General features: G+C 53.3%; 2 protein-coding genes across 2 annotated transcripts in view; one reads left to right on the top strand and one right to left on the bottom strand.

Moving 5' to 3' along the window:
* Positions 1 to 350: 350 nt before the first annotated feature.
* Positions 351 to 5,503, top strand: LOC127586900 (avidin-like). Its single transcript, XM_052044922.1, has 5 exons — positions 351 to 523; positions 1,985 to 2,071; positions 3,542 to 3,737; positions 4,282 to 4,411; positions 5,271 to 5,503. Exons 2-5 carry the CDS (start codon positions 2,000 to 2,002, stop codon positions 5,374 to 5,376), a joined length of 504 nt encoding a protein of 167 aa, XP_051900882.1. The 5' UTR covers positions 351 to 523; positions 1,985 to 1,999; the 3' UTR covers positions 5,377 to 5,503.
* A 7,074-nt stretch (positions 5,504 to 12,577) lies between these two features.
* LOC127587063 (mitogen-activated protein kinase kinase kinase 11) overlaps positions 12,578 to 21,954 on the bottom strand; it is a 42,113-nt gene continuing 32,736 nt past the window's right edge. The window contains exons 8-10 of the mRNA XM_052045236.1: positions 21,598 to 21,695; positions 18,026 to 18,517; positions 12,578 to 15,186 (exon numbers count right to left, since the gene is read on the bottom strand). Coding sequence (XP_051901196.1) covers positions 14,624 to 15,186; positions 18,026 to 18,517; positions 21,598 to 21,695 — 1,153 coding nt within the window. The 3' untranslated portion in view covers positions 12,578 to 14,623. The remainder of the gene's footprint in view (positions 15,187 to 18,025; positions 18,518 to 21,597; positions 21,696 to 21,954) is intronic.

Here is a 21,954-nt window from a genome sequence, read left to right as displayed (position 1 = left end):
CCCTTCGGTTCTCTGAGCTCCCGCGGTGGTGGTGTGGAGGGAGTCCCAGGGTTCAGACCCAGTGACAGCGATGGATTTCTGCATCAGGGTGATGGTGTCCCCCTGCGGCTCCTGCCCTTGGTGTTAGAGGTGTTGGGAGAGGCTCACACGGTTGGAGGGTCTGCCGTATACAGTTGTCCTGGCCGGAGTGCACCACTTATGGGATCTCATTGTACTCAAGGTGGCTTTGACACACCCCAAGTTTATTATAAGTACTACAGCACGACAATAAGTCTCTTCCAACTCCAACAGTAACTAAATCCCGCTAAACTGAACTATTCCCATCGAGCTTGGTTAAAGAACGCGTGTTCTTTCTCCACCGATACCCGGGCATGAACCTTCTGATTCCGACTGCCTCTGTGTGAGACGTGATTCAGTCCTGGTTCCGGTTCATACTCAGGACGTACACCCCCTCAGCTCTTTTCTCCAGGACACCGATGACTGCATTGCTGCTGCTTCCCGCACTCGGAAACCACTGGAAAAGGTCATTTTTGCAGCTGATTTCCATCCCCTCCCACGTTCGCCTGTTCTATCTGTTATCCTCCCCCTTGTGGCCCTCCGTCGCCATCTCGGGGGCCAGGCCGGTTACAAACACTCACTACAAGCCCACGGACTCCCACAGCTCTCCCTCCCACCATGGGAGGACTCCACCCCATTCTCCCAGTGCCTCTGCTCCCATGGTGGGACGCCCCACAGCGGCATGAAGCTGTCCTGGAGCCTGGTGGAACGTGTTCTCCAGCCTCTGAGATGTCTTTCCCCTTCCCACACCGTGGACTCCCCTCTGCCACAGTGGGCAGGGATCTTGACGGCATCTTGTCTGTTTCTTGCGCCTCTACTCACACTCCCTCTCCCCGCACAGAGCGAGGACACAGTTCTCCTGGGCCTCACCCTCCACCCCACCAGCCTCCACATCACGCCCTCTTTCTGCCTTCTCAAGGCTGTGTTCCCTTTGTGACTCCCCGCCCTCCCATTCCCACCAACACCTCCTTCCTCAGGCACTTTCAGATGGCGGTGCAACACTTGTTCTTTCAGCCCTTCCCTCCCCACCAGACAGTCTCGCCCGGTAGAACAACCATTCCGTGCACTTCTTCCAGTCTAGTGAACTGCACTCGTTGTTCACAATGTGACCTTCTCTACACTGGAGAAACCAAACACAGCAGGGCTGACCAGCGGACGGGTTAGAGAGAGGAGGAATCAGCCAGGGTTCCTTCTCCCCATCCCAGTGACCCCTGGGTTAGAGAGAGGGGGGAATCAGCCGGGGTTCCTGCCCCCCATCACTGACCAGTGACCCCTGGGTCAGGGAGGGGGAATCAGCCGGGGTTCCTGCCCCCCATCACTGACCAGTGACCCCTGGGTCAGGAAGGGGGAATCAGCCGGGGTTCCTGCCCCCCATCACTGCCCAGTGACCCCTGGGGTGGAGACTGATCTCCCCTACACTGGAGAATCCAAACACGCGTTGGGTGACCTCCTTGCGGAGCTCGTGTGCTCGGAGTGACCCTGAGCTTCCCACCTGCAGCCACTCCCCCCTCTCTGTCTCTGGCCTGCTGACTGTTCCAACGAGGCTGAACATCAGCTGAAGGAACAACATCTCATCTCCCATTTGGGAATGTTGCAGCCTCATCTAATTCACCACTTTCGGATAACCAGCCGTTCCTGTTTGTTCCAGAACTGGTCGGTTCACTGAGAGGTCCTGCACCTCTCATGTTAACTCAGGTCTTCCCTCACCCCCTGGCGTTTCCAGCATCCTCTCCGTGGTTTCAGGGACCAGGGAGACATCTGACCTGCTTTCTCTTTGAAACACCTCTCAGTTTTTTTCCCTCTTTCCCAACTTCCCGCATTAATCGCGAGGTTTCGTCATGAAGACGCAGAGTTACAACATGAACTCAGCTTCTCAGAACCCGCCTCACCAGAATCCCCTTCCCAGTCCCTGCATTTTCCATTTCAGATCGGAGGTGACACCATGCAGAGCAAACATCTCCGCCTGACCCTCCTGCTGGCACTGGGCACCTTCTGTGCCTCTCGTCCCGGGCCGGTAAGTCAGCTGTCGGCAGAATTAATGTCAATTTACTGCGGGAAAAGACTGCAATAGAAAGGGGTTGGGGGCAGGAAATCAGCCAGGTTTCCTGCTCTCCATCACTGCCCAGTGACCCCTGGGGTAGAGAGAGAGGGGGAATCAGCCAGGGTTCCTGCCCTCCATCACTGCCCAGTGACCCCTGGGGTAGAGAGAGAGGGGGAATCAGCCAGGGTTCCTGCCCTCCATCACTGCCCAGTGACCCCTGGGGTAGAGAGAGAGGGGGAATCAGCCAGGGTTCCTGCCCTCCATCACTGCCCAGTGACCCCCGGGGTAGAGAGGGGGGAATCAGCCAGGGTTCCTGCTCTCCATCACTGCCCAGTGACCCCTGGGGTAGAGAGAGAGGGGGAATCAGCCAGGGTTCCTGCCCTCTATCACTGCCCAGTGACCCCTGGGGTAGAGAGAGAGGGGGAATCAGCCAGGGTTCCTGCCCTCCATCACTGCCCAGTGACCCCCGGGGTAGAGAGGGGGGAATCAGCCAGGGTTCCTGCTCCCCATCTCTGCCCAGTGACCCCTGGGGTAGAGAGAGAGGGGGAATCAGCCAGGGTTCCTGCCCTCCATCACTGCCCAGTGACCCCCGGGGTAGAGAGGGGGGAATCAGCCAGGGTTCCTGCTCCCCATCTCTGCCCAGTGACCCCTGGGGTAGAGAGAGAGGGGGAATCAGCCAGGGTTCCTGCTCCCCATCTCTGCCCAGTGACCCCTGGGGTAGAGAGAGAGGGGGAATCAGCCAGGGTTACTGCTCCCCATCTCTGCCCAGTGACCCCTGGGGTAGAGAGAGAGGGGGAATCAGCCAGGGTTCCTGCCCTCCATCACTGCCCAGTGACCCCCGGGGTAGAGAGGGGGGAATCAGCCAGGGTTCCTGCTCCCCATCTCTGCCCAGTGACCCCTGGGGTAGAGAGAGAGGGGGAATCAGCCAGGGTTCCTGCTCCCCATCTCTGCCCAGTGACCCCTGGGGTAGAGAGAGAGGGGGAATCAGCCAGGGTTACTGCTCCCCATCTCTGCCCAGTGACCCCTGGGGTAGAGAGAGAGGGGGGGGGGGAATCAGCCAGGGTTCCTGCCCTCCATCACTGCCCAGTGACCCCTGGATTACGGAGAGGGGGAACCAGTCATTGTTAAGTCCACCTCCCCGCCCTGGGAGCAATGGAGGTCGGTTGAGACTGGGAACCGCCTGTGATCGGTCCCGGTGCCGAAGAACCGACAACCAGAACTCCTTCACCGAGAATGGGGCCGCTCAGTCTCCGGGATCTTGCTGTGTACAAGTGACCCGCTGTGCCTCTTTCACGCCAGTGGTGACTGCACCTTAAGGTCGCGTCACTGTCCCTGAGGAACGGTGGGGGCTCCCGGCAGGGAGGAGGTGGGTGCTACGGAGATGCAGGTGAGCAGCGAGGGACAGAGGGCCGGTGACATTCGATGGTGTGACCTGGGTTTCAGGCTCCGAATCTCGCCGGCTGTTGGACAAATCAGCTCGGGTCCACCGTGAGTATCGAGGTGGCTGAGGACGGGACCCTGCGAGGCACCTACACATCACAGGTGTCGAGCACCGGGGATCAAGTTAAAGGCGATCTGATCGGATACCAACAGATGTTCAACCAACCGACCTTTGGATTCGCGGTGAAGTGGACCACAGGTACCTGATGTCCCGCTGGGTTGTTGCCCCCAGTTCCCTGCCCGGGCTCCCAGTCTGCGGCTCCCTCCAGCACCAGCGGCGAGCTCCCCCCTCTTGTCAGGAGACGAGGGAGCGCCGCACGGTGGGAGGGGCGGAGGAGGGGGAGCGCCGCGCTGTGGGAGGGGCGGTGAGGAGGGAGCGCTGCGCTGTGGGAGGGGCGGTGAGGAGGGAGCGCCGCACGGTGGGAGGGGCGGAGGAGGGGGAGCGCCGCGCTGTGGGAGGGGTGGTGAGGAGGGAGCGCCGCGCTGTGGGAGGGGCGGTGAGGAGGGAGCGCCGCGCTGTGGGAGGGGCGGTGAGGAGGGAGCGCCGCGCTGTGGGAGGGGCGGTGAGGAGGGAGCGCCGCGCTGTGGGAGGGGCGGAGGAGGGGGAGCGCCGCGCTGTGGGAGGGGTGGTGAGGAGGGAGCGCCGCGCTGTGGGAGGGAGCCTGCACGGTGGTTTGGCCAGACTTCAGCGGACTCTGTCCCAGGGGTTGGGGCCACGGGTAACACATTGTTTCTCTGCCCAGAGTCCGTCAGGGGAAGTGTCACAGTGTGGACCGGGCAGATGTTCAACACCCACGGTCACCAGACCTTGATGACCATGTGGTTACTCCGAAACAACACTGAAACTATCGGTAACAACTGGTCAGCGACCCGGTAGGTGATGAGTCTCTCCTGTCGATGGGCAAACCCAGGGGGACTGTGTGTCCGTGTGACAATCTCTTCCTCAGCCCAGGGTCCACGGGTTGTGGGTTCCAATCCCACACCTGAGGTTGGAGCCGAGCAACCCTGTGGGAGGGGCGGTGAGGGAGCGCAGCGCTATGGGAGGGGCGGTGAGGAGGGAGCGCCGTGCTGTGGGAGGGGCGGTGAGGAGGGAACGCCGTGTTGAACCAATGATACCACCATGAAGTTCCTTCAGTGGCTGCAGCGAGCTCCAGGACATCATCCTTGGGTGGTGAAAGGCGCTAGAGAAACGCAGGGTTTCCTACCTTGAAATGCAGAGTCTGAGCCAGGGTTCGGTCTGGGTATAAATGGCCGGGAACCTCTGCACCAGGAGAGAGCTGGCGCTCTCACCATGTCCTGGAGCAACGGGGTTTGTCTCCGGTACCCCGAGTCGGTGGTTTACCAGGTTACTGCTGGGGCTTTATTAGTGAGGGGAGGGTCCGAAACACTGTCCATAACCCGAGCTGTCCCTGTCCCGGGAGTGTGTGATGGGATGGTGTGGAGGGAGCTTCACTCTGTGTCTGATGCCTGGAGTGTGTGATGGGACTGCGCAGAGGGAGCTTCACTCTAACCCGTTGTCTTTCTGCCCCATGACTCCCTGTTTCGGGATCACTGATGTTTAACACTGACCTTACGCTGACTCAGTTGTGCCAATTACCTGAAGTCACAGAGGCAAGTGAGGTGGGAATTGTCCAGCCCGGATCACTCTGGGAATGACTGTGACCTCAATGTTCCCGGTTAAGTTTGACCCTTCCTCTGGTCACCGGTCTCTTTGTCTCTCTGTTGAACACAGGACAGGGCAGGACGTGTTTCGTCATTGTGGGGTGAAGTGTGAATCCACTGAAGGAAGCGGCGATTTGGGAAGTCAGTGGAAATGTGACTCCAGTGTCGGTGCCTAGGAGGGAAGATGTGTCACAGAGTGCAGTGGGCACGGCCTCTGCCGAATAATCACTGGATTTCAAATTCTGTAATCAGCCGATCTTTATAAATCATGATCTCATTAAAGGAAAAGTTTGTGCATCAGAATCCGGTGTCTGCTGGGGGTTTCTCTGCGTACAGTGAGGGTGTGGGGAGCAGATGTGGGCAGATGGCAATGAACGTGGGGCAACAGAGTGGATAAATTCCTGGAAGAGAGACCGGAGCTGGGACCTTTGATCCCGAGACAGGAGTTCCAACCCTTGAACAGTAGGGTTCTAGAACAGTACAGCACAGGAACACAATGCCCACAATGATGCTGGGGGAACTCAGCAGGTCAGGGAACATCCATGGAGGAAAGCACAGTCAACGTTTTGGGTCAGGACCCTTCTTCTTCAACCCAAAACGCTGACCGCCTGCTTTTCTCCATAGATGCTGCCTGGCCTGCTGAGTTCCTCCAGCATCATCGTGTTTTTCATCTAGATTCCAGCATCTGCAGTCCTTTGTTTCTCTTCTGGCCACGATGTTGTGCTGAACTAATTAAGCTAATGAAACCTAATCCCTCCTGCCTGCGCAAAGTCCACATCCCTCCATTCTCTGCACATCCATGTGCCCGTCTCAGAGCCTCTTAAACGCCTCTATCCTATCTGCCTCCACCACCACTCTCTGTGTCAAAAAACTTGCCCCACACATCTCCTTTGAACTCTCCCGCTCTCATCTCAAATGCACGCCCTCTAGTATTAAGACATTTCAACCCTGAGAGAAAGATACCAGCTGTCTACTGTATCTATGCCTCTCATAGTTTTATTAACTTCTATCCAGTCTCCCCTCAGCCTCCACCGCTCCAGAGAAACCCAACCCGACCTCTCTTTATAGCACGTACCCTCTAATCCAGGCAGCATCCTGGTGAACCTCTTCTGCACCCTCTCCAGAGCCTCCACATTCCTGGGGAAGTAAAGTTCACATCACTTAACAAATCTGGATGAAGAACCTCGTCTTGGTGAAGGTCATCATTAAACCAGCAGATTGTTATAAAAAGCCATGCCACCTCCATTTGTCCTTCGGCAAAGAACATTAGGAGCAGGGGAGGCCATTCGGCCCGTCGAGCCCAGTCCACCATTAATCAACACCATGGCTGATCTTCTACCCCAGCGCAGATTTCCTGCCCTATCCCCATCTTTCTTGATACCCTGAGATCTAGCCACCCCTGTTTGGAATGAACTCAGTGACAGAGCCTCCAGGGTCCTCTGAGGTAGAGAATTCCAAAGGTTTACCACCCTCTGGGTGAAGATATTTCTCCTCATCTCAGTCCAAACCCCTTATTCTGAGATGGTTCCCACAGTTCCGGACTCCTCAGCCAAGGGAAATCCTCCCTGCATCCAGGCTGTCGAGCCCTGTAAGAACTCTAAGTTTCGATGAGATCTCTCATTCTTCTAAACTCTGGAGAATGCAGTCCCAGACTGCTCAATCTCTCCTCATACAGCAAACCTGGAACCACTCTGTGAACCTTTGCACACTCCCTCCATGGCAAGTATATTTCTTCTTCGATAAGGAGACCAAAACTGCACACAATATTCAAGGTCTGGTCTCACTGGGAGCCTCTGCATCTGCAGCAAGACACCTTTACTGGGAATGGCAGATGGAATTTAACTTAGTCATAGAGTCATACAGCATGGAAACAGGCCCTTTGGCTACGCTGACCAAGATTCCCATCTCAGCCAGTCACATTTGCCTGCGTTTGGCCCATATCCCTCTAAACCTTTCCTATCCATGTACCTGTCCAAGTACCTTTCATGTGTCATTAATGTACCTGCCTCAACCACTTCCCTTGGCAGCTCGTTCCACATACTGACCATTGTCTGGGTGAAAAAGTTGCCCCTCAGGTTCCTATTAAATCTCTCCCCTCTCATCTTAAACCCGTGCCCTCTGGTTCTTGATTCCCCAACCCTGGGAAAAAGACTGCACACATTCACCCTGTCTACGCCCCTCATGACTTTATACACCTCTATAACATCACCCCTCAGTCTCCTATGCTCCAATGTAAAAATTCCCAACCTACTCAACCTCTCTCCATAACTCAGTCCCTCAAGTCCCGGCAACGTCCTGGTAAATCTCCTCTGCACTCTTTCCAGCTTAATGGCACCTTTCCTATAGCAGGGCGACCAAAACTGAACCCAATATTTCAAAAGTGGCCTCACCAGCATCTTGCACGACTGCAACACAACATCCCAATTTCTATACTCAGTGCCCTGACTGGTGAAGGCCAGTGTGCCAAACACCTCCACCTCCAAATGCCACCACCCTGTCTACCTGTGACATCACTTTCAGGGAACCATGGTCCCTCTGTTCTACAACACTTCACAGGGCCCTGCCGTTCACTGTGAAAGTCCTGCCCTCATTTATCTTCCCAAAACACAGCACCTCGGACTTGAATTAAAATCTATTTGGCCCACTTACCCAGCTGATCAAGATCCCTCTGTAAATCCTGATAAACATCTTCACTGTCAATGACATCACTCATTTTAGTATCATTTGCAAACTTACTGACCACACCTTGCACATTCTCGTCTAAATCGATGATATAGGTAACAGCAATGGGCCCAGCATCAGCCCGTGGGGACCACCACTAGTCACGAGCCTCCAGTCTGAAAAACAACCTTCCGCCATCACCCTCTGCTTCCTGCCATCGAGCCAATTTCGTATCCAATTAGCCAGCTCTCCCGAGATCCCGTGTGATCTAACCTTCCAGAGCAGCCTACCATGCAGAACGGTATCAAAGGCCTTAACTGAAGTCCCTGTAGACCACATCTACTACCCTGCCCTCGTCTACCTTCTGGGTTAGTTCTTCAAAAAACTCCATCAAATCTGTGAGACATGATCTCCCACGCACAAAGCCATGCTGACTATCCCTAATCAACCCTGAATGCTTGTACGTCTGATCCCTCAGAAGTCCCATCAGAACTTGGCCAAGTTTGAAGCAATTCATTTTGTGGAATTAAACCATGGTGGGACATACACTGTGAATGGCAGGGCCCTGGGGAGTGTGGTTGAACAGAGAGACCCTGGGTACGAGCACATAGCTCCCTGAAAGTGGGAACTCTGATGGACAGGGTGGTGAGGAAGGCGTACGGTACGCTTGCCTTCATCGGCCAAGGCATTGAGGATAGGAGTTGGGTCCAAAACATAGGTTAGGCCCCACTTGGAGTATTGTGAGCACCTTTGATCACCACACTGTAGGAACAACATGATTAAGCTAGAGGCAGTGCAGAAAATGTTCACAAGGATGTTGTCTGGGTGGTGGGCTTGAGTTATCAGGAGAGGTTAGACGGGCTAGGCTTTTTTTTCCCCAGGAGGTTGAGAGGTGACATGCTGGAGGTAAGTAAAATTATGAGAGGCATAGATAAGGTGGATAGCTAGTGTCTGTTTCCCACGGTAGGGTGTCTAAAACTAGAGGGCACAGGTTTAAGGTGAGAGGGAGGATGTCTAAAACTAGAGGGCACAGGTTTAAGGTGAGAGGGAGGAGGTTTAAAGGGAATCTGGGGCCTACCTTTTTCACACAAGGAACAGCTGGTATCTGGAATGTGCTGTGTAGCAGCCAGAGTGATGGCAAGTATCCCAAGAGGACACTGCCAGCTAGAAAAAGATGCTGGGAGCCAGAGAACAAAGAAGGCCAGTAAATGAAGGTGTCACGATCGACACTAGTCAGCACCAAGGCGAGAACATAGCTGTAATTCCAACTGCGAACTATCCCATTGTAGACGATGCAGTCAATAGAACAAGCACATGGGGGTGTTTTGGGAACACACATCTTGCGAAAGGAACACTCTGATAAATGGCAAAAAAAAACTAATAATCCAGGAGCTGATGATTGAGGTGAAAAGGTGCCAACAAGACTTTGAAGGGGTTCAAGAAACACAGAACAGTATGGTTAAGGACTGGATTTACAGCTGTATAATTGATAATAAAGAACTAAGCAATGTCTGTAAGGTATGCAAAGAAATACATAAAGGGATGCCTTATGAGAGAAACAACCACAGTGACTCTGGTGAGCGACCACTGAAGAAGGAAACGTTCTGAGTCAGAGACTCAGCTAAGAACTGGTCAAGATTGAACCCCAGCCAGGCTCATCTAGAGTGGGAAACATCTAAATATAAGTAGTGTGTTTTGGAAGTTGTGAAAGTAAGCTGAAGAGTTGTGTAACTAAAAGGCTTGTGAAACTGAAGAATTGAGTAATTGTTTGAAACAACTGAATGAATCTTTGAGTTGCTTGAACTAATTGCTGTTAATATAGTTATACAGTCGTAGAGCAATACAGCAGGGAAACAGGCCCTTCGACCCAACACGTCCATGCTGACCAAGGTGCCCAAACAAGCTAGTCCCATATGCCTGCACTTGGCCCATATCCCTCCAAACCTTTCCTGTCCATATACTGATCCAAATGTCTCTTAAGTGTCATTATTGTACTTGTCTTAACTACTTTCTCCGGCAGCTCGTTCCACATACGCACCACCCTCTGCGTGAAGAAGTTGTCCCTCAGGTCCCTTTTAAATCTTTCCCCTCTCACCGTAAACCTATGCCCTCTAGTTTTTGAGTTCTTTTCCCTGAGAAAAAGACCATGTGCATTCTCCCTAACTATGCCCCTCATGATTTTATACACCTCTATAAGGTCACCCTCATCAGTCTCCGACGCTCCAAGGAATGAAGTCCTAGCTTGCCCAACCTCTCCCTGCAACTCAGGGCCTCGGTGCTGGAAACATTCTCATAAACTTTCTTTGCTCTTTCCAGTTTAATGACATCCTTCCTATAACTCGGTGACCAAAATTATACACAATACTCCAAGTATGGCCTCACCAACGTAGTGAGGTACTACTAACGTCTAAAGTGAGGGAACATCATCCATAAGTTAAACAAAGTCATTGCCTGGTGTGTGTTATTGTTTGCTGCATTCAGTTGGCAACAGTTGCCAGAGGAGGTGATGGAGGCAGGTACAGTACAAGAGGCATCTGGGCAGTACTGGAATGAGCAGGGCACAGAGCGATATGGAATTAATGCAGGCAAGTGGGATTGGTAGAGATAGGTACAGTGGTCAGAATAGACATGGTGGGCCGAAGGGCCTGTTTCAATGCTGTACAACTCTGTCACCCCACGGAAATTCTCTTATAATGATGACCAACGTACATTTGCCAGTTTGTTGGCCTTCAGTGGACAACTGAAGGAAGAACAGTGATTGAAATTAGTTACAGGCTTCTGAGGGAGTGCCGCGGGAGCGATGGCGAGGAGGGAGTGCCGCGCTGCGGGAGGGCCGGCGAGGAGGGAGTACCACACTGTGGGAGGGGAGGCGAGGAGGGAGCGCCATGCTGCAGAAGGGACAAGACTACACTCTTTTGGTGAGAAAGAGATGCCGGGTACCAAGACCAAAGAAGCACACTGAATGAAGGTCTCACGATCGACACCTGGACAGTATTCAAGGTGAGGACATAGCTAAAACAGCTTTAATTCCAACTGTGAACTATCCCATTGTGAACGATGCAGTGAACAGAACAAGCACATGGGGGTGTTTTGGGAACTGACATCTTGTGAAAGGAACAATATGACAAATTGCAAAAAACTAATAATCAAGGAGCTGATGGTTGAGGTAGTTGTGGAAAAGTGCCAGCAGGACTTTGAAGAAACACAGCCCAGTATGGTTAAGGACTGCACTTATACCTGTATAAGTGTCAATGAAGAACAATGCAATGTCTGTAAGGTAATGCGAAGAAATGTACAAAAGAGTGCCTTATGAGATAAGCGACATCAGTGACCCTGGAGAGTGACCACCGGTGGAAGACCCTGAATCAGGGAGTCAGATAAGAACCTGTCAAATCGAACTCCTGCCAGAGTCATCCATGGTGGGAAACATCTAAAAACAGGTGGTGGGGTTTGGAAGTTGTGAAAGTAAAGAGTTGTGTAACTGAAAGACTTGTGAAACTAAAGAATTGCAAAATCTAGAGTTAAGTAATTGTTTGAAATGACTGAAATATAAAGAAATATAGTTGTTGGTCAAAGTCATTGTCTGGTGTGTGTTATCGTTTGCTGCATTCAGTTGGCAACAGCTGCCAGAGGAGGTGATGGAGGCAGGTACAGTACAAGAAACATCTGGACAGTACTGGAATGAGCAGGGCACAGAGGGATATGGAATTATTGCGGGCAAGTGGGATTGGTAGAGACATGGTGGGCCGACGGGCCTGTTTCAATGCTGTACAACTCTATCACCCCACTGAAATTCTCTTATAATGATGACCAACGTACCATTTGCCAGTTTGTTGGCCTTCAGTGGACAATCTACCCAACCAAGGAAGAAAAGTGATTGAAATTAGTTACAGGCTTCTGAGGGAGCGCCGCACTGTGGGAGGGGCGGTGAGGAGGGAGCGCCACACCGCGGGAGGGGCGGCGAGGAGGGAGCGCCACACCGCAGGAGGGGCGGCGAGGAGGGAGGGCCTAGAACCTGCAAGGTATTCTCTCTCATGCTTTTTCCAATTCTCTTTTGAAGGCACGGACAGTTTCCACCATCCTCAATTCCAGATCATTGCTTTTCCCCCCACATAGTACATGGAGTTCATAGTACACGGAGTTCATCGCATCCCCCTTGTACATGGAGTTCATAGTACACGGAGTTCATCACATCCCACTTGTACCTATTGCTCAACACTTTAACTCGACTCCTCCCAGTCCTTGAACGACCAGCTGATGGGAACAATCTCCCTCTGTATACCAGATTCACCATTATTCCCCCAGCTCCATCGAGTCTACTCTCATCTCCTTTGCTCTTGGGTGAACAAACCTGATCTAACCTTACAGCTGACAGGAGTGGTCTAGTAAAGATTCACTGCACCTTCTCCAAGACCCTCACACCCCCTCCGAAATCTGGGCACGGTTCTCCAGCTGTGGCCCAGCAGTGCTGAAGGAGCTTCAGGAAAAGGGATGAACCTGGTGACTGGAGAATGGAGATTATGAACCAGTCGGCCCCGCGCTCGTTGAGGTGCCGGACGGCAGAGTCAGGAGATTGCAGGTTCAGTATCCGAGCTCAGTCTGAGGTGGTGTGGGTGGGTGATGGGGTGGACAGGGCTGATTGCATTTGTCCACCCCATCACCCACCCACACCACCTCAGACCATAGGTAAGTGGGGTGGGGAGTGTCTCTCAGTGTCACTGACACCTTTCGGTGGACACATATCACCCTGAGACAGAGGGACTGAGAGACACAAAGTTATCTGCTGGGGAGAGGAGATTGAGAGACGCCAGCCACAATGGGCACTGATACAACGAGGCCCAAGGATGCTTCATCTTCTGCCTGGGCGCACTGCAGCCTGCAGGACTCCATACTGAACTCCCCAACTTTAGAAACTCCATACTGAACTCCCCAACTTTCCACCCGCCACCCTCCCTACCTTCTCTGCTACCTTGCCTTCTCCCCTTTTCCATCCTGACGAAGGGTCTTCAACCTTGCTCCCTTGTCTGGGTCAGGACCTGCCATTCCTCCGTTCCTTCTCGCTTTCATTTGTATATTCTAGTCTGCTGGCCATGTTCCAGTAGGCCAGAGTGTACACCATTACCCTGACTTCACAACATTAGCAACACATCACATAGACAAAGGAATTAACCGGAGACACAGGAGACTGCAGATGCCGGAATCTGGAGCAACACACAAACTGCTGGAGGAACTCAGCAGGTCAGGCAGCATCCGTGGGGAGAAATGGACAGTCGACATTGCTGGTTGAGACCCTTCATCTTGAAAGGAGGTTAGCTGCTCCTTATTGGTTATATTATCTCAACCAATCTTTGTTCCACCCGCCACCCTCCCTACCTTCTCTGCTACCTTGCCTTCTCCCCTTTTCCATCCTGATGAAGGGTCTTCAACCTTAGGCGTTTCTCTTCTCATGGATGCTGCTTGACCTGAGTTTTTCCCCCACACTTTGTTTTTATTTCAGGTTTTCAGCACCAGTACTTTCCTTGATTACAAATGCAGGCAGACCCCGGGTTACACAAGGGTTCCGTTCTTGAGAACTGTCCACAGACCAAATTTGCCGCATCGACATACGTGCAGATATTACAGTCTGATGTCTGGACAAAATAACTGGACAGCAGATTGTCCGAAATGTAACGTTAACGATTTTTAACTGATTCATTGAATTTCCATTTAAAAATATCCACCGTAACTGTATTGCTGAGTTCAGACTGTCAACTTCATCTGATTCCAGTCTTAACTGATGTTCAAACCAAGAATTTCTATGGGGATGTTTTTGATTGTTGCTTGATCTGGGGAAGAAATATCAAATTTTCTTATGGGTGGTGATGTTTCTGTGGTCTAGCAAGGGTATGGGACTAACAGCGTCCTCACACGACTAACTTTTTCTCTTCACCGTTGATAAGGGAAGAAATCACTCATTTCTGGTTTGGCTATAAGGAAGTTCAGTGTTCTTTTTAGGTCTCAGTAACATTTTTTTTCCCCCAAAAGGATGAACATCTGAAAGAAATTTTTTTGACCTGGGAGAATTTGTGTAAAGTTGGTTCTCTGCAAGTCAGGTCCTCTGTAACGCGGAGACTGCCTGTACTATTAGACTGAGAGAGAGGGACTGAGAGCCACCAGTCAGTGTGGGGGAGACGACCGAGAGGGTACAGAAGAAAGTGCCGATTCCCAAACTGGTGTGCTGCTGGGACTCGGGGGCCTGAGCACAGCCACCAAGAAGGAATAAACCAGCAGAGAGATGTCAGAACGTTTTATTTAATAATTATTATTTTTTTTGTCCCTCTTTTGTAAAAGTTATTTTCCTAAAAATACCAGGAGGCCCAGAAGGGCCAGCTCTAGCTGCCAGCGGGTCCTGCTGGGCTCAGAGGTTGCGGCCTCTCATTCTGTGCCCCCAGCACCGCCCCCCCCCCGCTTGCAGGTCAACATTTCTGCGAGGTGCCTGCGTCCCAGTCTTTGACTGAGCCCGGCAAAGGTCACCCCCGTCCCTACTGCCTCCTGGGCACCCCCGTCTCAAACCCTCCCCCTAACACCCTGACGGGACTTGGAGTGGGTGGGTGAGGGAGAGGGAGGAGGGGGTGACCATCCTCTAAGGCTGGGGAAGTAACTTCCAGCTGGCACCCATCAAGAAGTAGCCGCTTTTCCGTCTTTTATCCGTCTACGAGATGATTGGGCAGTTGGAGTCCAAAGGGAGGAACGTTTCCAATCAAGGTTGGTGAGTCCTCCTCTCTACACTAACTTGCCCACGTCCCAGGTGGGTGAGGGAGAGTCTTTGGTCCATACCTCGGAGTCCAAGTCAATGAGGCTCTGTTCCTGGGTGGCTGGCGGCAGTAACGGTGGATGCCTCCCGGAGGGGTTGAACTTGAGTCCGGAGAAGGGGCAGCTCGAGAAACCAGCTCTCTCGGCAGCGGCGGCGGTGGGCAGGGGGAAGGGGTCGGCGGAGGCGAAGGGGTTCTTGGGTCCTGGGGGGCAGAGCCGCACCCAGGGTGCCCCGCCCTGGCGGGGAGCAGCCGGGGGGCGGAAGGGGTTGCTGAGGGAGGGCGCCCGCAGCCCCGGCGAGCTGAAGGGGTCCGGCTGGAGGCTGGCCGGGGTGCGGCCCGGGTCGCTGGGGCCGGTGGAGACGCAGCTCCAGGGGTCGATCCTGGCCCGTGCCGGCGAAGGGCGAGGCCGAGGGAGGGCGGTGGTTTTGGGGTGCTCGGCTCGCTGCCAGGTCCGGTGGTGCCGGTGACCAGGGACGGAGGGAAAGCCGGCTGTGTCCTGGTCCCTCAGCCTCGCGGGGGAGGTGGCCTCACCTGGAAGGAACAGAGAGAGAGAGAGAGAGAGAGAGAGAGAGAGAGAGCAAGGTGAGATCCAGTACTGGCAGCCACGCCGGATCCGAGCTCAGAGTTCTGGGGTAGGCTGGTGACTCCACTACCTCTCTCCAAGTGCCCGGTCTTTTGACTCTGACCTCCATGAGAACCTGAGGAAACAGGAGCAGGAGCAGCAACAACCTGCTGGTGGAACTCAGCGGAGACACAAGATGCTGGAACTTGGAGCAACAAATAGGAGCAGGAGAAGGTTACTCCGCCCCACAAGCCTGCCCCCGCCGGTCATCTATTCTACCATGCCAGTTCCCGGTAGCCCTTCACAGAATCATAGAACAGTACAGCACAATGCAGGCCCTTCGGCCCACAATGTTGTGCCGACCTTTAAACCTCGCCTAAGACTATCTAACCCCTTCCTCCCACATATCCCCCTATTTTAAATTCCTCCATATGCTTATCGAGCAATCTCTTGAATTTGACCAATGTACCTGCCTCCACCACCGCCCCAGGCAGCGCATTCCATGCCCCAACCACTCTCTGGGTAAATAACCTTCCTCTGACATCTCCCTTGAACTTCCCACCCATTACCTTAAAGCCATGCCCTCTTGTATTGAGCATTGGTGCCCTGGGAAAGAGGCGCTGGCTGTCCACTCTATCTATTCCTCTTAATATTTTGTACACCTCTATCATGTCTCCTCTCATCCTCCTTCTCTCCAAAGAGTAAAGCCCCAGCTCCCTTAGTCCCTCCTCATAATCCATACTCTCTAAACCAGGCAACATCCTGGTAAATCTCCTCTGCACCCTTTCCAACACTTCCACATCCTTCCTATAATGAGGTGACCAGAACTGGACACAGTACTCTTAAGTGTGGTCTAACCAGAGTTTTGTAGAGCTGCATCATTACCTTGTGGCTCTTAAACTCAATCCCACGATTTATAAGATAACATCCCATAAGCTTTCTTAACTATCCTATCCACCTGTGAGGCAACCCTATCCACCCTTAGTGTCCAAACGTGCCCAGGCACTGCGACGGAGGAGTCCGGCGGATTGTGGTCGTTGGAGGACAATTGTCCAAATCCCAGGACGTCACTGCAGGGGTTCCTCAGTCCAACCACATTGTATGGCAATGTACCACCCCCTGCAGGCATGGGGCAGTATTGCAGCAACAAACAATCTGCTGGAGGAACTCAGCGGATCGAGCAGCATCTGTGGGAGGAAAGGAACTGTCCCTGAACCAGGACCGTTGCAGAGTTTCAACCCGAAACGAGAGGAAAGGAATTGTCGACGTTTCAGGTCAAAATTCTGCAAGGGTCCTGGCGCAGAGTTTCCACCCGAAATGTTAACAGTTCCTTTCCTCCCACAGATGCTGTTCGACCCGCTGAGGTCCTCCAGCAGATTGTTTGTTGCTCCAGATTCCAGCGTCTGCCATCTCCTGTGTCTCCTCCGCAGTATTGTAAGGCACTGCCCACTTCTTCAATCAACCCCCTTCCATCACAAGGTCAGAAATGCAGATGACTGCACAATATTCAATTCTATTCACAAGTCCGATGGACTTGAAGCAGCAAGACCCAGATAAGAAAGCACCATCAGGTTCTCAAGGGGTATTGGGGATGGAGAATAAATGCTAGCTTGCCAGTAACTTCCACATCCCGATAAAGAAAAGACAGCTGTTTAACCAAACTAGAGCATCCTGGCCTCACACCAAGCATTGGCCATGGGAGTTCCACACTGGGACGCAATAGCAGACAGTATACATAGCTGTGCAAAACTGGTTCGGGCACGGTAGATATTGGAATCCATCACCTCTCACACACAGTTCCCCACCATGGGGTGGTACTGTGTTCCACCAGGTAGCCTAACAGCTCCAGTGACCCAGGTTCAGTCCTGACCTCTGGAGTGATCTGGTGCATATTCTCCCTGTGACCATGGAGGACTTTCGCCCAGCGTGCTCCGGTTTCCTCCCACATCCCAGAGACAAGTTGAAAAACAAGATGATGCTGGAGGAACTCAGCAGGCCAGGCAGCATCCATGGAGAAGAGCAGGCGGTCAACATTTTTGGGTCAGGACCCTTCTTCAGGACCGAAGGTAGGAAAAGGGGAAGCCCCATATATAGGAGGGAAAAGCAGAGCAGTGATAGGTGGACAAAAGAGGGAAGGCGGGGTGGGCACAAGGTGATAGGTAGATGCAGGTAAGAGACGGTGATAGGCAGGTGTGGGGGAGGAGGGGAGAGCAGATCCACTGGGGGATGGGTCAAAGGTAAGGAGAAAAAGGAAAAAAAAGGTAGATAAAAGAGATAGGAAAGGGAAGAAGCATGGTGGGGGGGGCTTGTGGCGAAGGGGGGTGGGGATTACTTAAAGTCGGAGAATTCAATGTTCATGCTGTTAGGCTGCAAGGTTCCAAGATGCAAAAAAGAGGTGCTGTTCCTCCAGTTTGCGCTTGGAGACAAGTTGGCTGGTTGATTGGTGACTGTAAATTACTCACAGTGTATAGGTAGGTGGTAAGAGAAGAGTGAGTTGGGGAATTGCTGGACGTGCGAAAGAATAGACTACAGGGGGATAGGATTGATAGATGGGCTGAATAGCACAAATGAGAGCGCAGTGCCACCTGCAGGCAGGAAGAGGTGGTGCAACCTACCGCCACCTGCCGGCAGGGCGCGGTATTACAAAGCACTGCCTCTGCCGGCGGGCGGTGGTACTGCAAGTTACCGACTCCCACAGGGCCAATGTCGCAGCGTACCGCCCCTACAGGTGGCTGTGGCTCTGCAGTAAGGTGGTGCGGTCTCTCCTGCTCCCCTCCCCTCCCCTCACCTCCCCTTCCCTCCCCTCACCTGCGGTGTCGGCGCTGATCTCTGGTGGCCTACCCCCGCTGACCCGCCTCCGCTCCCTCCTCGGAGTCACTGGGGGTCCGGGCAACAGTAAGGGCTGGTCGCTGACAGGCGTCAGGTCGGGGGCACTCAGATCGATCAGCACCTCGGAGGAGTCGAAGCCGTCGGCGAAGCGGATGAGGTCGCTGGGCGGGTCGCTGGCGTCCTTTCTGGCCTTCTTGCAGTGCGTCAGGTGCGGCGAGCCGCCGTCGCTATGGGAACCAGGCGGCGTCGTGACGTCGGCCTCCCAGACGTCGGCCAGATGCAGGCGCTGCAGGTTGCGCCCGAGCGCGACTGACGCAAGCACGACGGCGCTGCCTAGCAACGCCCGGCGCGGGCTCTTCAACGGCCCGCGGTCTTCGCCTGGTCCGCCGCCATTGTTGAAGCGTTCGTCGGCGGCCTGAGGTAGATGATGGGCGTCGATGGAGAGCTGCTCACCGTTCCTGGCGTCGTCGGCTGCCGTTCATTATTTGTAAGAGAAATGGGGTGTGGGGGGGTGAGGGGGGGTGAGGGGGGGTGGAGGGGGGGTGAGGGGGGGTGGAGGGGGGGGTGGAGGGGGGGGTGGGGGGGGTGGAGGGGGGGGTGGGGGGGGGTGGAGGGGGGTGGGGGGGGGGTGGAGGGGGGTGGGGGGGGGTGAGGGGGGGTGGGGGGGTGGGGGGGGTGAAGGGGGGGGTGGGGGGGTGAAGGGGGGTGGGTGGGGGGGGGTGAAGGGGGGTGAAGGGGGGTGGGTGGGGGGGGTGAAGGGGGGTGGGGGGAGGTGGGGGTGGGGGTGAAGGGGGGAGGTGGGGGTGGGGGTGAAGGGGGGGTGGGGGGGTGGGTGAGGGTGGGGGTGAAGGGGGGTGAAGGGGGGTGGGTGAGGGTGGGGGTGAAGGGGGGTGGGGGGGTGGGGGGGTGGGGGGGGGTGGGTGAGGGTGGGGGTGAAGGGGGGTGGGGGTGAGGGGGGGTGGGGGTGGGGGGGTGAGGGGGGGTGGGGTGGGGGTGTGAGGGTGGGAAGGGTGTGTGGGGGTGGGATGTGGGGGTTGTGGGATGGGTGGGGTGGGGGTGTGTGGGGGTGGGGTGTGGGGGTTGTGGGATGGGTGGGGTGGGGGTAGTGGGATGGGTGTGTGGGGGTTGTGGGGTGGGGGTGGTGGGAGTGGGTGTGTGGGGATTGGGATGGTGGGGGTGTATGTGGGGGTGGTGGGGGTTAGAATGGTGGGTTGGTTGGGGGTTTGGGGTTGTGGGTTTGGGGTGGGGGGGAAGAAATGAGGGATTGATATGAGCAGTTATAATTTCATTCTGAGAGCGCATTGGCCACCTGTTGTGGGCCTGGGCCAGGTGCTGCCCCCACCGCCATCGGAGGCGGTCCGGTACTTGGGCAGACGCCAGAGTCAGAAGATGCTGGAATCTGGAGCAGCACACTGAGGCGCTGGAGGAGCTCAGCGGGTCAGGCAGCATGTGGGCACTGCATTGGGTTATGCAGCAGGGAAACAGGCCCTTCTGCCCAACTAGTCCATGCTGACCAAAGATGCCTACTTGAGCAAATTCCACTGGTCTATCTCCCTCTCAACCTTTCCTAACCACGTACCTGCCCAAATGTCTTTCAGTACAAGTTCAAGTTTAGTGTTGTCACAGGCATACATACAGGGTATAAATGCCATGAAAATTAGCTTTTTTGCAGCAGCATGATACAAAACGAGGACAAAGATAAGTTAACATCAACGTAATGTAAATTATACATTAAATTGTATGCACGAACAGGCCATTTCAATGCCAATCAAACTAATACCATCTGCCTGCACATGGGACATATCCCTCCATTCCCTGGCTGTTCATGTGTCTGTCTTAATGCCTCTTAAACACTACAATTATATCTGCTTCCACTGGAACCTCTGGCAACGTAAAACAAAACCTGCCTCACATGTCTCCTTTAAACTTTCCACCTCTCACCTTAAAGCTATGCCCTCTAGTATTTGACTTGTTTTGCAGTCTTTTTCCTTCACAGTTTATGCAAAATTTATATTCAGTGTGTTGTCTGTACCTACAGGCCTATGTTGCTGCTGCAAGCAAGTTTTTCTTGTACCTGTACCTCACAGATGACAATAAACCTCAACTTTCCAATATCTTTACCCTTTAAATGTAGTATTGTACCCGCCTCTACCACTTTCTCTGGCAGTTCATTCCATATACCCCACCACATTAAAAAACATTTGGGCAGGTACATGGATAGGAAAGAATTAGAGGGATATGGGCAAAACGCAGGCAAATTGGACTAGCTCAGGTAGACAACTTAGTCAGTATGGATGAGTTGGACCAAAGGGCCTGTTTCTGTGCTGTATAAGTCTGATTATGGCACCACCCTCAGGTCCTCTTTAAATCTATCTGCTACAGGTTCCCTTCCCACCAGTCTCCCCTCCTTCTGTAGGCGCCCCTCTAACCTCGGGGAACCTCCATCTGGTTGTAGCCAGGTGTTCGGTAGTAACAGCTTCAGCTCTCCATCCTCCTGCTTCTCTCCTTCCCCCTTGAACAAACACCTGAAATTCAGCCTCTCCGCACAGGCTCCCTGCCCTGCTGAGTACGAGCGTTTTCACCTTTTGTTCCAGATTTCCAGCATCTGCAGATTTTTAGCTCTTTGACCAGAGCCCTGTCTTGTCCTCCCATCTCTTCACCAGATCATACAGAGAGAAACAGCAAGGGAAGAAGTCCTTCAGCCCATCAAGTCTTTGCTGATCAAGCACCCATTTACACTAATCCCACTTTCTTCTCCCCACATTTCCATCAATGCACCACCCACCCCCTATATTTTATCGACGCACTAGGGGCAATTTACATCGGCCAATTAACCTACCAACTCGTATGTCTTTGAGATGTGGGAGGAAACCAGAGCACCTGAGGAAAAACCCAAGCGATCACAGGGAGAATGTGCAAACTCCACATTGACAGCACCCAAGGTCAAAATTGAACCCGGGTCTCTGAAGCCGTGAGGCAATGGCTGTACCAGCTCCATTATCGTGCCGCCCTTCCAGCCGCTCAACATTGTCAGCCTTATGCTGGATCAGTGGAAGGTTTCCCCTGAACATTGGGAAGACAAAGGCCATCTTTCTCAGCTGCTGTCACAAGCTCCAATAATAACTTGAAAATAGCGATCAATTCACCCCATGATCTTCTAATTCCCAGATTCTGTCATCTACTAAATCATGGAGATAGAGTATTGTTCTGGTAAAGCCATCTGAACTTCCTTCAACAGCCAGGTACACCTTGTACAATACTCCTTTACATGCCTAGTTAGTAGTAATGTTGGGTATAGGATAAATATCTGCCTGGACTTTTTCTTTACATCCAACTGTGAGGGCAGATGGAGCCCCGGTTAAACGATCCAAGAGACAGCACCAACAGTGGGAGCATTAGACTGGATTTAGGGCTCAAAACTCTGCACTGGGATTTGAACGCTCATACTCTGTCAAGGAGACAAAAGAGAGAATGCTGACAAACAGCTAGTGGGTATCTTGAGATAGTCCTGCAGACACCGAGTCTGATATGTGCTCTATGGCTTTGCTTACCTGGATTAGAGTCTCCAGTGGAGTTTGTTGAAGATGGAGTTGACCCCTCATCACCGGATTCAGCAATCCATATTTCATTATCCACTCGAGGTCTTGTCCTGAAGGTGAAATGCTCAAGTTATTCTCAATACTATGCATTGACAAAGTTACTGTTTGCAAGATGGTCACCAAATTAGGATATGACATTGTTGCATGTGGCAACAATCATTGAATCCACCACCTCTCCAAAATGGGCATCAAAGCTGCATATGCAAGTGCTGCCAGCTGTCTACCCATGCCTGATCTACTTCTGAGTATGCTGAGTGCTTGTTTATTAATCACAAGGTTAAAGTGTCAGTACCAGTTGTTGCCAAGTTT

Source organism: Pristis pectinata, chromosome 38 (assembly GCF_009764475.1).
Source record: "Pristis pectinata isolate sPriPec2 chromosome 38, sPriPec2.1.pri, whole genome shotgun sequence".
Taxonomy (NCBI): domain Eukaryota; kingdom Metazoa; phylum Chordata; class Chondrichthyes; order Rhinopristiformes; family Pristidae; genus Pristis; species Pristis pectinata.
Note: the sequence above shows the minus strand (reverse complement) of the source record. Positions and strands in the feature narration are given on the sequence as shown.